General features: G+C 33.5%; 4 protein-coding genes across 5 annotated transcripts; 2 read left to right on the forward strand and 2 right to left on the reverse strand.

Moving 5' to 3' along the window:
- Positions 1–563: 563 nt before the first annotated feature.
- LOC120767540 (wee1-like protein kinase) lies at positions 564–4,989 on the forward strand. Its single transcript, XM_040093644.1, has 6 exons — positions 564–1,135; positions 1,200–1,418; positions 1,490–1,592; positions 1,683–2,387; positions 2,471–2,607; positions 4,694–4,989. The coding sequence occupies exons 1-6, from the start codon at positions 691–693 to the stop codon at positions 4,822–4,824; spliced, it is 1,740 nt and encodes a 579-aa protein (XP_039949578.1). The 5' UTR covers positions 564–690; the 3' UTR covers positions 4,825–4,989.
- Positions 4,990–5,380: 391 nt separating this feature from the next.
- On the reverse strand, positions 5,381–10,795 carry LOC120767539 (integrator complex subunit 3 homolog). Its single transcript, XM_040093643.1, has 9 exons — positions 10,483–10,795; positions 9,751–10,361; positions 9,015–9,648; positions 7,464–8,756; positions 7,209–7,366; positions 6,702–6,846; positions 6,505–6,630; positions 5,723–5,911; positions 5,381–5,653 (listed from the first exon to the last, which is right to left on the reverse strand). Exons 1-9 carry the CDS (start codon positions 10,627–10,629, stop codon positions 5,585–5,587), a joined length of 3,372 nt encoding a protein of 1,123 aa, XP_039949577.1. The 5' UTR covers positions 10,630–10,795; the 3' UTR covers positions 5,381–5,584.
- A 475-nt stretch (positions 10,796–11,270) lies between these two features.
- Positions 11,271–13,628, forward strand: LOC120767889 (mitochondrial fission 1 protein). 2 transcript variants are annotated; one of them, XM_040094215.1, is made up of 5 exons: positions 11,271–11,452; positions 11,514–11,630; positions 11,755–11,922; positions 12,715–12,846; positions 13,024–13,628. In XM_040094215.1, the coding sequence occupies exons 1-4, from the start codon at positions 11,405–11,407 to the stop codon at positions 12,829–12,831; spliced, it is 450 nt and encodes a 149-aa protein (XP_039950149.1). In that variant the 5' UTR covers positions 11,271–11,404; the 3' UTR covers positions 12,832–12,846; positions 13,024–13,628. The 2 variants fall into 2 exon arrangements, with proteins under 2 accessions (XP_039950149.1, XP_039950148.1); XM_040094214.1 differs by having other exon boundaries at positions 12,715–12,827.
- A 56-nt stretch (positions 13,629–13,684) lies between these two features.
- On the reverse strand, positions 13,685–15,194 carry LOC120767888 (2-oxoisovalerate dehydrogenase subunit beta, mitochondrial). Its single transcript, XM_040094213.1, has 3 exons — positions 14,316–15,194; positions 14,158–14,250; positions 13,685–14,097 (listed from the first exon to the last, which is right to left on the reverse strand). The coding sequence occupies exons 1-3, from the start codon at positions 15,096–15,098 to the stop codon at positions 13,870–13,872; spliced, it is 1,104 nt and encodes a 367-aa protein (XP_039950147.1). The 5' UTR covers positions 15,099–15,194; the 3' UTR covers positions 13,685–13,869.
- Between the last annotated feature and the right edge of the window lie 259 nt (positions 15,195–15,453).

Genomic DNA, 15,453 nt, shown 5'->3' on the forward strand with positions numbered 1-15,453 from the left:
GTTTTCTAGTATGAAGCAATAATAATTAAATGTTATTGAAAGAAAATTTAATTTCTTAACAACAGAAAATTTAAATTAGTCTACCAAGTTTTTTCTCATCCCGATGTTAGTTTACTGTACTTCATGAATATTTAGGTTGTAAAATATTGTTAAAAAGGAAAACGATACATACGAGCATTCTGTTTAAAAAAAAATAAAGTAGTGTTAACGTTCTTGTTCTATATTTATTCATTACATACTTGAAACAAAATGTAGGTATATTTTGTGTACTACAGAGTATACATAAAATATTTATTTTCCAATTTTTAGGTCTTGTCTTCTTTGTAAAAATTAGAATCGAAGCAAGGAAAGATGTAATTTAAATATCAACATTGCCGTTTATTCTTTCAAGTGTAAGAATGCACTTTATAGAATTGAATGAGATTTCTTATCATTTTTTTTACATATTGAATGCATCTCTGAGGGTTGATATTAACATCTCTGGTTAACGAAATTCCTTCGGTCCGAAATGTTAACTGTAAATTACAGCCAACTTCAAGTCATTAATTTAAGTTCAATTTCAGTTTAACTAGACGAATCTCGAAAATTTCTTTATTCATTGAATTTATTGTGATTATTGTTTTTGCTGAAGTATTTTTTTGCAGAAAGTAAATACGACTTGTATAACGGTTGTACATTCGTATCAAACAAATGCTCGAAATGGAAGCATTTCGAAAGCTTCAACCCGAAAGGAAAAACGACGCGGATAGTTCTCAGGAACAAATTGAATTAAACTCTAGCGTTGAGATGCATTCGCCTTCTCCTGTTTGTCATATTCAACCTCGGAAACTACGTTTTGCATCACCACAAATCCATGAGGAACCACAGAAACGGTCAAGCCCAGTACAGACGCGCTCTTCAGCAATTGCAGCTGTTTCGCCTCCTTACCGCAAAGTAAGAGCATTAAGACTTTTCGACACCCCCGCCACACCGAAAACCATTCTGCAAAAATCGAGAAACCATCTGTCTGCAGCGGTTGCAGCAGACGTTGCGCGAAAGAGCGAAATAGAGGAACGACCACGATCGCTACCATTGCATAGTCGAGTTTTAGATAATTTTCAACAGACCGCAAATGTGAATCCTTTTACCCCAGATAGTAAGACATTATAAATATACCGTTCTTTAATATATTTAATTATCTAATTTTTGTTTATATGTAGGTTTTTTGGCTCGAAATAAGAAGCGATGCCGAACTCAATTTGGTAGAGACAATTTAAGCAATCAATCACTACAGATATTTTTAAACACAGAGGCAGAAAATATAGAAGGTGGCGAAGAAGATGGCAATGTGGAAGTACTACAAGCTCCAAAAAGACTAGCTTTGCAAGACACAAACATTAGCCGTTATCAAAAAGAGTTCTTAGAAATATCTCTGATTGGTTAGTACATACATAATATACGCCTTTGAACTGTTCCTTTTATATGTGTTTAAATTTCGAATGCATTCTAGGGATTGGAGAGTTCGGATTAGTTTATCAGTGTCTTAATCGTTTGGACGGTTGTATATATGCCATTAAGAAAAGCATAAAGCCGGTGGCAGGCAGTTTTTTCGAGTGAGTATTATATATTTTTTGAAAATATTTTATTTATTTTTTTTAATCATACTAAGCATACTAAAATTTGTTTTCAAATGTACCTTATAGAAAGCGGGCTCTGAACGAAGTGTGGGCACATGCGGTATTAGGTAAACATGACAACGTTGTCCGCTATTACTCTGCGTGGGCGGAAGATAATCATATGCTTATACAGAATGAATATTGCAACGGCGGCAGTTTACAATCTCTTATACAAAAACGTTTTCTCGTTGAATCTGAATTGAAAATTTTATTACTTCATGTGGCAGAAGGATTACGATATATACACTCAAATGATTTGGTGCATATGGACTTGAAATCAGGCAATATTTTTCTAACGAAAATGCCGTCGCTACATAAGTCCAGTTCAACACCGCTGACAAAAGAATACTATGAAGATGGCATGGATGGTATATATGAAGAACTTAGTAACACAGAGTGTATTACAACATATAAAATTGGTGATCTTGGACATGTGACATCGGTAAAAGAACCACACGTTGAAGAAGGCGATTGTCGTTATTTACCATTTGAAATACTACAGGAAGATTTTAGTAACCTGTTTAAAGCAGATATATTTTCACTTGGTATGACACTGTTTGAAGCAGCCGGTGGGGGACCACTGCCGAAAAATGGACCTGAATGGCAGAACTTGCGTAACGGAGAAGTTCCAAATATATCAACATTAAGTCCAGAATTTAATGAACTCATCAAACTTATGACACATCCCGATCCGGAAAAGCGCCCTTCATCAACATCCATATTTAATCATCCGTAAGTAAAATATAATGAAATATATTATGTTAACTCATTGCCGAGTCATAATATAATAAGTTTTCTTTAATTTGTTCATGCAGTATATTGAGCTCATTGGAATCAAAGACGAAATCGCAACTTAACCAAGAGTTGACTATTGAAAAACGAAAGAATGAAATTTTACTACGCAAGTTACGCGAAGCTAGAAAACTACTCAAGCAGTATGAACAAAATGGAGGTAAGATAATATGTATTAACAAGTAAGGAAGAGCTAAGTTCAGGTATAACCGAACATTTTATATTATTTATGCTCTTGCAACATGCAAGGATCACAGCCGGTTAATTCTTTTAGGTGTTGGCAATATTGGAAAATGTAGCGAAAGGGTCAACTTAAATGTTCGACAAAATCGTGAATGGATTATAATCAAAGCCAAAGTTATACTAAACAATTATTAACCATTTTTATCCATTCTAGCCAGTACTACATACTATTAACAAGCCAAATTCCAATTAGATGCTCTCTGTCTCACCAATCTATATGGAGTAAAGTCAGTCGAATGTTCGAAAAGTTATATAGGAGCTGGTCAATTTTTCACCCGATTTTATTAGTTTTATGCTCAAAGATACACTGCCAGAAAGAATATCAACTACCGAATTTGGTAGATATAAGTCGAGGAGGTCTCTAGATATCGGTTTTCACCTAAATGTGAGAGGTGCCACGTCATCCAGTACACAAATCAAGCACCTACGAAAATGTTCGGATAAAACTTTGCACAAATAGTCATTTTGAGGTATGTCATCTCAACGCTTAAAATTGTCATAATCGGACCTTAACTTTTGGAGCCCCCACATACCGTATATGTGGCCCCAGTGCATACGTCTGACTTTTTGCCAAAAATATCGATAAATTCTTTAAATTAGAGGAAAATGTTTCTTTGATAATAAAAATTTTATCGGATCAATACTTCCCGTAGCCCCATCTCCGGCTGACTACTCCATTTATATGTTTATACATATTTATATATTTTTAAAATTGCCTGAAAATAAGTTTTCAAGTATACCTGAGACAAGTATGTCAAAAATGAATACAATCGCCATTCCATTTCTCTATCCTAATATATCTTATAATATGATTTCCAACTTTCCAGTCGAGATAGATATAGGGTTCGGCTGAAGGCCTCGTAGCCAGTGCTGCGTTTATGTATTTATATAATAAAACTCTTTTTTTTGTTATATGAATTATTATAAATAAAATAAATAAAATAGATATAGGGTTATATGTATATATGTACATATATATAAATGATCAGGATGACGAGACGAGTTGAAATTCGAATTACTGTCCGTCCGTGAAACCTGTAACTTGAGTAAAAATTGAGATATCTTGATAAAATTTGGTATGCGCATTCCCTGGCAAAAAAAAGAGCGAGGTCTTAGATTGGCGTAATCGGATCACTGCTACGATCACAAACGCTATTAACTGAAAACGTATAAATTACCGTAACTAAGCGCTAAATTAAGATATAAAGCTATAATTTGGCACAGGCGATCGCAGTAGCAAGGGGCACCTGTGATCAAAAAGTTTTGAAAAAGTAAGAGAGGCCCCGCCATCTAATAAGTATAGTACATATGTATCTCCTAAACCATTTATGCTACAACAACTAAATTCACCTACCTCAAATATTATAAGAACTCTTAGCGACATTGTGAAAATAGATGAAAGCACCGCTCACGCCCCATATAACGGTACTGTTAATACCACAGAGACATTAAATTTTGTTCCCGAAATGGTATTTGAGAGATTTAATGGAGTCGGTGTCGAAATTGGACGCTTTTAGGTGAAATCACCTATCTCGAGACCCGCCCGGCCGATTTCAGCCATATTTAATATGTGACATTCCTCTGACATTTTTAATCTCAGAGAACATTTTATTAGTATGTGGCATACTCTTGGTATGTAGTATTGGCAAAAATAGACAAAAACGGGTAAATACCATCCCCAACTCCCATATATCTAGATACATATGTTTTCCTAAAAAACCTTTTGTCGAAAAGGTAGATAGATTTTTTTTAAACTTTAATTATTATTTATAATATGCATGTATATATAAAATTGCTTGGATTCCGATCCTCTGGTTAACGTTTGAACCCTGGCTTTGATTCTTGCAAGTTGCAAGAGTCTACTTGTATAATACAAACAATTGATTTCTATATTTTTAATAATTTTACCCGAAGGTTCTTATTGCGTCAAGTAATGTGGAGACCTTCTGCACTGTTTTCAATAATTATCAATCTTAGTATATTTATAATTATTTTGTTTTCAGCAAATCAAACGCCACCCGCTTCTTTGGAACAGCGTTGTTTGCGCTCATATTCGCGCAAAAAACGTACACCATGCATCAGTTCTAAATTGGATGGTCTGCGCGACCGCAACAAAATGTTATTAACAAGTTAAATTATTGAATTGAGTAACTGAGTACTGTCAATAGTATTAATTGCAGAAGTTATACAAACGAATTTTACCCATTGTCCTTATTTTATTTTTTAACTATAAACAGACTGTAAATAAGAAAATATATAATATATATGTATGTACGCCAACTGTACGGATATAGCTTTATTTCTCGATTTTTGATCACTAACGGTGACACTACTGGTTTACGAAAATACTAACAGGTTGTTACTAAACAAACATGTCTACCTGACGGCAATCGAAATATAATTTGATTTCTATTAAAGGAAATATAATTATTAGTACGCATACAACAGAAGACAACTATGGTAATTAGATTCTTACTATAAAAGGAATTACTTACGATATACATACAATGTGTGTGGACATGTGTCAGAATAATTACGTGGAAAAATACAAATGCATTTGTAAAATTTTTGTATCTTGGAGGTTATTTCGATTAAAAAGATGTACAATCATTATACTTGTTTCAATGTTTATCATACCATTTAATATGTTTATTTATATTTGTAAGTTTTAGTTAGACTTTTTTACTTTTTATTTTTGATGTAAAATAAAAAAATATAACGTGAATATTTCAACATTTGAAACATCTACATATTGGCATTATTATTTTAATATATATTTTTTTTCATTATACTTTTTTTATTTGCATTTTTTATATTTAAACAATTTAATTAGAAAAATCTTTCTCATTATTATATGGATCTACATCATAACAATAAAATCCTTGTTGATACTGTCAGTCAGAATCATTAATGTTTTTTTTCCGTTTCTTGGCTTGTGAAATTTTTTGCTTAGGCCAATCCTCCTGAAAAAATAATTAAATATAATCATACATATATACGTATTATATTTTAAACCGTTTCGTTTAGCATACTTCACTTGATTCTTCATCAGATGAATAAATCGTTTTAACGGGATCTGAGTTTTTCTTGTTACTCGCATTGTGGTTATTTGTATCTTTTTTACTAGTCGGTTGTTTTCTGCCACGTCCACTACCACCACGTCTCCCCACTGCTGTCGTTTCATCTTCAGCTGCCAGCGCAAATAGATCGCTATATTGCTTCTGAAAAATTAAAAATATATATATATAATCTAGCACATTAGATATATTGTAACAAAATCATATTGAAATTTCTTTGTATGTAAATTATCGAAGAAACAAGAAAAATATTAACTTCCGTTGCACCGAATACCCTTCATATGACCTTTTCCCCAATACAATAACTAGATTTTCATCGTTCAATTTGCGTGACAATTATACGCTACAGTCAGTCGATCTGAATATTTATTCCGATATAGCAATGGACAAAATTCCATGCCAAAATTCGTGAAGATATCTTGTCAAATAAAAAATTTCTTCTCTCAAGAACTTGATTGTCTTTGTGCAGTTTGTATGGCAGTTATATGCTACGGATATTGGTAGGTTCCAGCAAATAAACAGCATCTTCGGAAGAAAAGAACGTCTGCAAACTTTCAGATCGATATCTCAAAAGCTGATGGACTAGGACTAGTTCTCGTACGTAGAGAAAGAGGACATTGATAAATTAACTCAGCTTGTCGCCCTGATCATTTATACATATATTTCGGTCTAAGACAATTCCTTTTTGGTGTTACGAACTTTAATATACGCTGTTCAGCGTAAAAATGAAAACTTACTTTTGTGCTCTCATTACTATGTGTATACGCTGCTTGTAAAGCGCGTTGCATAGTATCGTAAACGTAAAGCCCTGTGCCTGTACCATGCCTACAACTCCGGCGATAGTGCTCTAAGTGACTCAGCACCTGAAATAAGAATGAATAATGCCAATTGTAGTTGTTGTTAGTTTGCGATTTATATGTCTATGTATGTATACCTGATCGGCGGAGGGTAAGCTACTCATTGCAGAACTACCTTTAGTTAGTCTTTTCCGTTTGTTCGGAGAAGAGCTGGGATACTTTGACGTGAGCAGTGATGCTATGATTTCTGACAGTTTTTCTTCGCCGCGCTGACACCAGAAACTAGAAATAATTATATATTTGTAATTGTATGTATGCTTATAAAAATAAATATGCGACTAATACAAAAAATGCGACCATTGCCGATAACTTTTGAAAGAAAAAATCTTAGTAGGTTGTAGCCCAATGAAAAATCAAAACTTTGGTTTCAGTTATATGAAAAGGTGCAAATACAAAAGCAGTAGGTCTTTTTATTACTTCCAACTTAATTATTTTCCATAGGACTTGTAGTTTTGCGGAAATCGATATACCCAGTTTTAAACTTTGGCAATTCAATTTTAAAATTAAAAATTTTATTTTTAAACCAAAAATTTTCAAATAAAAAAATCGCTAGCCTTATAGTAAGTATGTATGACTTTGTTTACCGTAATGCCGATGTGACAAAAGGATCACCCCGAGATTTTGTCTCCCTACTCAATAATAGTCGTATCAGTTCATTTGTGGGTTCCTCGTTTTTCAGCCATAAAAGCATATAGCTGAGAGCTTCTGGATGACTTGAAGATTCAAGCTCAGGTAAGATATCCTAAAATATAAAAGTTATATAAATCATCAAAGCTTTATAATTATTTATGTTTCTTTTCAATTTATTCGTTGGAATATTCCGGATTATTAAAATTTACCTGTAAGCACTTAAGCGGAACATCATGCGCTTGCACCAACTGCCACAGGCTCAGTTGCTCAAATGTTTCATAAACTAAGCTCTCGCGCAGGCAGTCGATTAGTCCATCCTGCTTGAAGAGTGTCAATTTACCTTGCGCCACATAGTAAATAAGGTCACGCAAGTTCTTCGCATCGATACATCGCAACGTAATTCGCAACAATTCGCTATTGTTTATGGCTGTACTTTTGAACTCGCGATAAATATCTGGCAAAAGCCAAAGGAATATTATCGTACTTTCTTTTTCAAGTAAATCTAAGTCACGCGCTAGACAATCGTCCACTTTTTCACCACTCGCCTCACATAATAACCGATAAATTGGCGTTTTGAATTGTGTCGCCTGTTGGCTATTCTTACGCGTTTGTAATTTAACATGAACTTTCATAAAGTAAAGTAATAAATAACCGATTTCCGGTATTCGTTCACATATTTCAGAGAGTAGAGTTTGAAATGGTTTTTTACTTTTATCATCATTTTCGTAGAGAAAACGAAATAGTCCGAAAAGTGGATAACTTATACTTTTTGCCAAATTTTTTTCATCGGTTTTACTATCGGTGAAAATATTTTGTTGTGGCAATGTTTCACGTAAAATTAAATGCGTATTCGAGATCACATAATTCAATTGTGCTTCATCCAATGCTGAGGCGGGCAATGTTCGAAAATCCAACAAAAATGCTTCCCAAGTAAAGGAGTTGCGTTTTGTGACAAATGTTTCGAATGAGTCACTTATAGAGGCGGGTAGATCGATTTTCTCCGGTATAGGTTTCTCTTTTAATCGCACTTTTGATAAAGGTAAATCATCATCGTCGTCGGTTAGCTCTTCACTTTTGACATCTTTCGTAACGTCATCGTCATCTTCGCTGAAGGCTGCTTCGGTTTCAATATCATTACTTTCGGGTGATATAACCGTTAATTTACTATCCTCTTCGAGGTTTGATGTAGTACTAACACCACTACTACCTATTGCACTAAGATCAACGCTTGGAGCTTCCGTTAAATCAGCTGCATTGGTACTGAGTTGAAAATTATTTTGTAGATGCATTTCAGGTTGTTGTGCTAATGGTCCAGCGAAAAAGGTTTGACCACGGTGTAGTACGCGAGGTTCTGCTTCTTTCTTAAATGGTGGCATTGGTACCATTGGTGTTGCAGGATGTTGCGTGGGTGAAACAAATTCACGGAAATTTTCTCTGATCAAATTACGCAACTCTCGATCTAATTTCGGCGATTCAAATAAGGGCTGTAAATTTGGAATGACCTGAAAATGGGGGATTCGTTAATTAAATCTATAAAATAACCACGGGAAAATAATTCACACATATTTAAAAAAAATAATGATAAAATGGAACAAAAACAGCACATTTGAAAGTATTTACTGCTTTATCGGTTGCCAAAAAGTTTTTTCATAATCCTTCGCCCTAATAAGTTATGTTGTTTTTTTAACTAACAATTATGAATACCATAAACTAACAGGAGACTACATATCAACACTATTCTTGTAAATTAATTTTCATACCTGCTTTTCGAGTATCTTATTTAATGAATTATATACACCAGTACGTATTTTATCCTCGTGCCGTATATCAAAATTTTTCATTATGCGGCAGAGAAAATCCAAAAGTGTGCTGCTGACGAATGGATGGTTGCGTATTGAATGATACATTACTAAAATGCCCGGTTCGATGTTCATAATATTATCCTTGATCGGATCAAAAAATAGCCAATCATAGAAGAGTGAAAGTTTTGCGTTAGCCAAAGCAATCGGATTTGTACAAGATGATATCAGCCAACCAATGATGGCCCAACGAGGAATGATATCCGAACACAACATATCATTTGTAGGATGTATGACATTTATAATAAACCTTATTAAATCTGAACGTAAGCTATGCGATTCGGGAGTTGCAAAATATTTATCCTGGAACCAGTCCTGGTAACGTTTCTGATTGCCAAACTTAACAGATGATGCAAGAAATGTCAATTTACGTTCAATTTCTGGCGTTAAACGACTTTGAAGAAATCGTCGGCTTGTTCGTGTCTGCAAAAGTTGCCAAATGCCGGTAAATGTTGGATGTAGACTTTCAGGGCTATGTAAAATATCCCGCCATAATTGTTCGAATTCGGGAACTCTCGCTACATTTTGTAAGAGCCTGTTGGAAAAGTAAATATAGATGTTACTTATAAATATATTGTGTAACTTTTGCAAAACAGGTTGATAGTAATGTAAATTACTATAATTTTATGTTGCATACCTTACAAAGTCTCTACCTAGTGGTATTATGTCCAAGAAACGGTCACGTATTAATGATATTATAAACTTTACTTCTTTTTGTCGAAGAGTAGTCAATGACGGACTTGCGTGATCTTCTATAAGACGAACATAGCTATATACTACTGTCTGTACAAGAAATGCCTGTGATTCTAGCCAAGTGCGATAATCGATGAATATGTCAAGAAGGCCTTCCACCAGAAAGATATTTTTGATAGAAACATCACCACCACCAGCTTGTCTAAGGCAATTCCACACTATATTTTCCACCAAAAGTACTTGATGTTTTACAAGTTCTCGTAGTAACCATATTAGCTGGCGGCGTGCCACTTCAGTTAATTTCCCATATTTTTCCGCTACAAGCATTGTAAGATTTGAAACAACCATATTCATTCCGTCCCTAGCGACAAGTGTCAAATCTCTATAAGCTTTTGGCGCCACGGCAGGGTCTGTTAACATTGTGTATAAAAATCCTATTGAAATATCTTCATGCTGTTTTTCTTTACATACGAGTTGTGACAGAATGTCATGCATGTCCTTCTCATTGAGGCCATTGATTTGCTGTTGCAGGCTCACGTATGCACGTTCAAATCTCTGCAAGTTGAAATGAAGGCATAAAATAAGTTTTTGCAAAGTTCACTATTTAGAAAATAATTTCATTAACACATAAAACATTCTATTAAAAAATGTGACGGTTGAAAAATATGAAACACACCTCTTCCAATTCGTCTCGAAAATCTACAGCCGTACAAATGAACAATTTCGATTGGTTGTGATTGCTGTGTTGCTCCATTTCAAGAGCTCCCTCCCGGTCGGGAATGTTGCGGTCGTAGTCACAGTCTCTTTGTCGCTTTAGGTACATGCAACTGTTAATTCATAATTCAGGCGTCAATGCCGTTTCCTCACTTAACGTGTTTAATATTCTATGAATTTTAATTTAAAATCTACATCGACAAACAAATAAAATGAAAATTTTGTATAAATTTGTGAAGCGAGAAAGCCAGCAGTTTCCATCAAACGAGTTAACAGCGCAGTGTTGTATAGAGTTTCTCAAAAAATTCTTTGCCCCTATTAAATGTAGATTACGAGAAACATTATGCCTCGTTTATATATTAATGTTGTGGATGCTATACTTTGAATGATTGAATGAACCAGCACATTTATATAAATAAAGTAATTTAAAATTAGTTTATCTTTAATTAATATTACGGATGCTACAATATTATATAAAAAATGATTCCGCATTTGTTGATTTGTTCTCTAATATTACTATTTTAAATTCAAGAAATCATAAGCTAACATGAAATTATTATGTAGTCTCTATGCCTAATTTCAGGAAAGTGTATGTTAATAATTTCTGTACTAGTAATAATTGTTTAAATGATATTATTATGTGTTATAAATTATGTTATAAAAAATATTGTTATTCGATATCGAATTCAAGTTTTTTTGTAATCGCAATCGCCCAATAAATCGATATATTTGATTATCATCTCTTATCTTTGTTTAGTATTGAGTTGTCTCATCTATTTCAATTCGCATTGCAATTAAGTAGAATTTGGTGAAATTTATTAGCAATCGCATTATAATTTAAAGAAATAAAATTCAAAGTGGATTTGGAAGCGGAAGAAGTCAAAATGATGGAGGAAATGATGGAGACGATTGTACCTCAGGAAGATTTTGATGTATGTATGTAGTAATATAATCATGAATTTTGTAATAATATTGTTACTATATTTTTTGAAGCGTAATGAGCAAAAGTATCTTCGAGAATTGGAATTGGATGGACGTGCAAGTGTAGAAGCAAAATTTGGTTATGCACTTTGTTTGGTCAGATGTGCGCACAAACAAGATATCGCTAAGGTATATAATTAAAACTGTATTTCTCTTACTATAATTTTTATCATGGTAGTTATTATGAATCATCGTTTGAGTCTAAACTATAATTTTTCATGTCAATAATAATACATATTTGTAAATTTTGTAGGGCATTGAATTGTTGGAAGAATTAATGGAACATCATTCCGAAGGAAGGCGTGATTATCTTTATTATTTGGCATTGGGAGAAGCGCGTATGAAAAATTATGACCGTGCACTTCAATATTGTAAAGCTTTCCTGGAAATAGAGGAAAATCCACAAGTTCGCTCATTAGAGGTATTTAAAATTACATATTAGCATATATATATGTATATATATAGATATACTGTATATGTATTATATATGTACATATCCAAAAACAACAAAACTTGTATACAATTTCTATGTATAATATTTTACAATATTTTACTATAATTATACCCTGAACAGGGTTTACTAAATTTAACCTAGTTTGTATCACCCAGGAGGAAACGGCCGAAACCCTATAATATATATATATATATATATATATATGTATATATATATAAATGAGTTGAATTAGCTTGTTTATCTGACGATATGCTCATTTGAACCGAGTACAAACTAAATGATTAAAATTAAGTTCTTCTAAGGAACTTTTCAACTTGATCAGATATCTTCATGATATTTGGCATGATGTATTATCCAAGGCAACTCTACAATATCTAAAGAAATTTTTCAGATCAGACTACTATAACTTGGCTGACATACAAAGTAAACAATTAAATATAGGGGTTTATAATGAAACTGGTTGAACAAAATCCATTATTGTATAAAAAAAATATTTACCAAGATATTTTCACAAAATTTGGCCAGCTTGTTGTCCAAGGCAATTGTACCATCTCGAAAGAAATTGTTTAGTTCGCACACCTATATCATATATGATACATCTATAATTGTCCTAAGCAACGGTACAATTTCCGAAGATATTGTTCAAATCGAACTTCTGTAGCAAAAAGCTTCCAACAAACCGACTGAACAAAATCAAGATATACATAGATATTTTTAGATAAATTTTATTAAATTGCTACTTTATATATATTTTTTTAGGAGTGCATTCAAAAGCGATACGACAAAGATTTGAAGAAAGGCATGGCTGTAGCTGGAGGAGCAGTTCTTGTGTTAGGCGGTATTTTGGGTCTAGGCATAGCGCTTGCCAAAAAGTAATGCTTACACAAACAAGTAAAATATATTATATACTATTGTTTTAATTACAACGTTTAAGAAATTAGTTTAAACGGAAGTGTGTTATTTCATTAATTTAAATAATGCCAAATAATTTTATACCACTATAATTTAAACAATATCTTACATAGTATTTTATTTATAAAAAAATATTCAAATTATTTATATTTGTAGTAAAAACAGGCGTGATAAATAAATAACTAGCGAGCGGAAAATACCAGTCAGCTGAAAAAAGTAACTGAAGCCAAATCTTGTTGAAACTAACGGTATATTTAATACAATGGGTAGATGTGGATTTAATTCTGGATCTGATTTTTAAAATAACGTAGAGTAGTAAAGAGTTCTACACAACACAATAACGAGAGCATTAAGCACAATTGAATGTTCTATTTAAAAGTTTTCGACAATGATGCTTGTGTCAATCACAACCGCTCAGTCTTCTATCATATCGATTGTCTTCGTCACATCAACAAAAATATTTCATTTAAGATAGCCGTTTTTAAATTAGCTGTTGACGTATAGAATTTTTCTACAATTGGATTCAATATGTATATAAATCAGTAGAGCTAAGTATATGAACATACATACCTCCTAATTGATTATCAGAAGATAGTAGTTTATAATGCTATTATTCAAAAATTATAAGACAGAAATTAGAACTTGAGAAATGGAATTCATATATACTTACAACATCGGCTTTTTAAACCAATTCAGAAATGTTTCGTCTCTGATATATGTAGGTATTAAAAGTTTTCATACCAACAAGGATTTTTTTTATTTTTTCTTTGCTTCCTCTTGTAATTACATATGGTCTATAGTTAAAAAGTGATTGTGATAGTGGTGAGAAGTTTGTTTTTATTTTTTATAAACTTATTACATATAATAATTGCACATGTTACCATTAAAAGTAGATAATCAAATTCGTAAAAATATATGTATGTATAAACAAATATAAATGCATCCGTTTCCAATATTTAAGCGTCATTAATAAATATCGTTGAAATTTAACGTCGTCGAGTTTCAATAATTTACTAAATCTTTTATGGCCGCTAAGCAACGATATTTGTCAGGCAAGTAAAATGTTTCAAAGACATGTGGAAATGGTGTATCCCAGCCGGCAACGCGTTTTACAGGTGCCTCCAAGTGCAAAAAGCATTTCTCTTGTATAGAAGCTGCTAACTCAGCACCAAAGCCTTGTGTTAGAGGCGCTTCGTGAGCCACAATAACGCGACCGGTTTTCTTTACGGACTGAAAAAGGAAAAAATATGTTTATGCGAGAGATTTGCAACGCGTTTTACATATACTTACTTTATACACTGTATCACGGTCCCACGGCATAATAGATACCAAATCAATTACTTCACAATCTATTTGATGTTCTTTCTTTGCAATTTCTGCCACCTTGAGTATATTTTAAAAATATTATTTCCAATAGTTTTATAATTTTGTATACGTTTTTTTATTACCTCTAAGAGTACATGCACCTGTGTACCCCAACCAATCAGAGTGACATCTTTCCCTTTGCGCAATATGTCTGCTTTGCCCAATTCTGACACGTAATCATCGGTAGGTACCTCCTCAACAGCAGCTCGATAAAGTGTTTTCGGTTCAAATACAATACACGGGTTAGGATCCCGTATACAAGCTAGAAGTAACCCTTTAGCCTTCACTGGTCCTCTAGGTACTACAATTTTTAGTCCAGGTGTATGTGCAAAGTATGCTTCGGGACTTTGAGAATGATAAAGAGCACCATGACCTACAGCTCCGCATGGTGCACGAAATGTCAGAGAACCACAATCAAATAGGCCACCGCTGCGATAGCGATATTTAGCCGCTTCATTGACAATCTGATCAAATGCAGGGAAAATATAGTCAGCAAATTGTATTTCCGCAATAGCTGTGGATCCAACATTAGCAACACCAATGGCGAATCCAGCTATTCCTTGCTCGCTTAGTGGAGTATTAAAAACGCGATCTTTTCCATACTTGTCACGTAGGTTAACTGAACATCGGAAGACACCGCCAAAGCCTACATCTTCGCCGAAAAGTATTGCGGTTGGATCTTTTGCAAGTACCAAATCCATAGCATTGTTGATTGCTTGAACCATATTCATTTTTTCAGTAACATTATCAGTGGAAATAACTTCTTTTGGTGACTTGTCAGGATAATAAGTAAAATGAGAACGACACCATGGCACTGTAGTACGAGATTTCAGTGTGTTCAATAATGTCCAAAACGATTTATTCATATTGCAAAAAAATGTATGTTTACGTATTTTGTTGCAAGAAACTTTGGCTTTGGCGATATGCTTAATGTTATCTATCTGAGGTTATGTAAGCTAGCGATCGTTTCCAACGATCATATGTTCGCAATTGTTGCCAAGTTTTGCGAAATGTGAACTTAAGAAAAAAAATCAAATACAGAATTCAATAGGGGTATTTGCTTGCTCTTGCAAAACCCTTGCACGGTGCAAGAATTGCATATATTTCCTCTTGGTGCACCGACACAACAACAATCACAGGCAGAAAATTATTTGCAATGGCTGTAAAATATGTCAGACCAAAACCCATGTATATTTGCGTGCCCTTGTATATTTCGGTATA

The sequence above is a fragment of the Bactrocera tryoni genome, chromosome 2 (assembly GCF_016617805.1).
Source record: "Bactrocera tryoni isolate S06 chromosome 2, CSIRO_BtryS06_freeze2, whole genome shotgun sequence".
Taxonomy (NCBI): Eukaryota; Metazoa; Arthropoda; class Insecta; order Diptera; family Tephritidae; genus Bactrocera; species Bactrocera tryoni.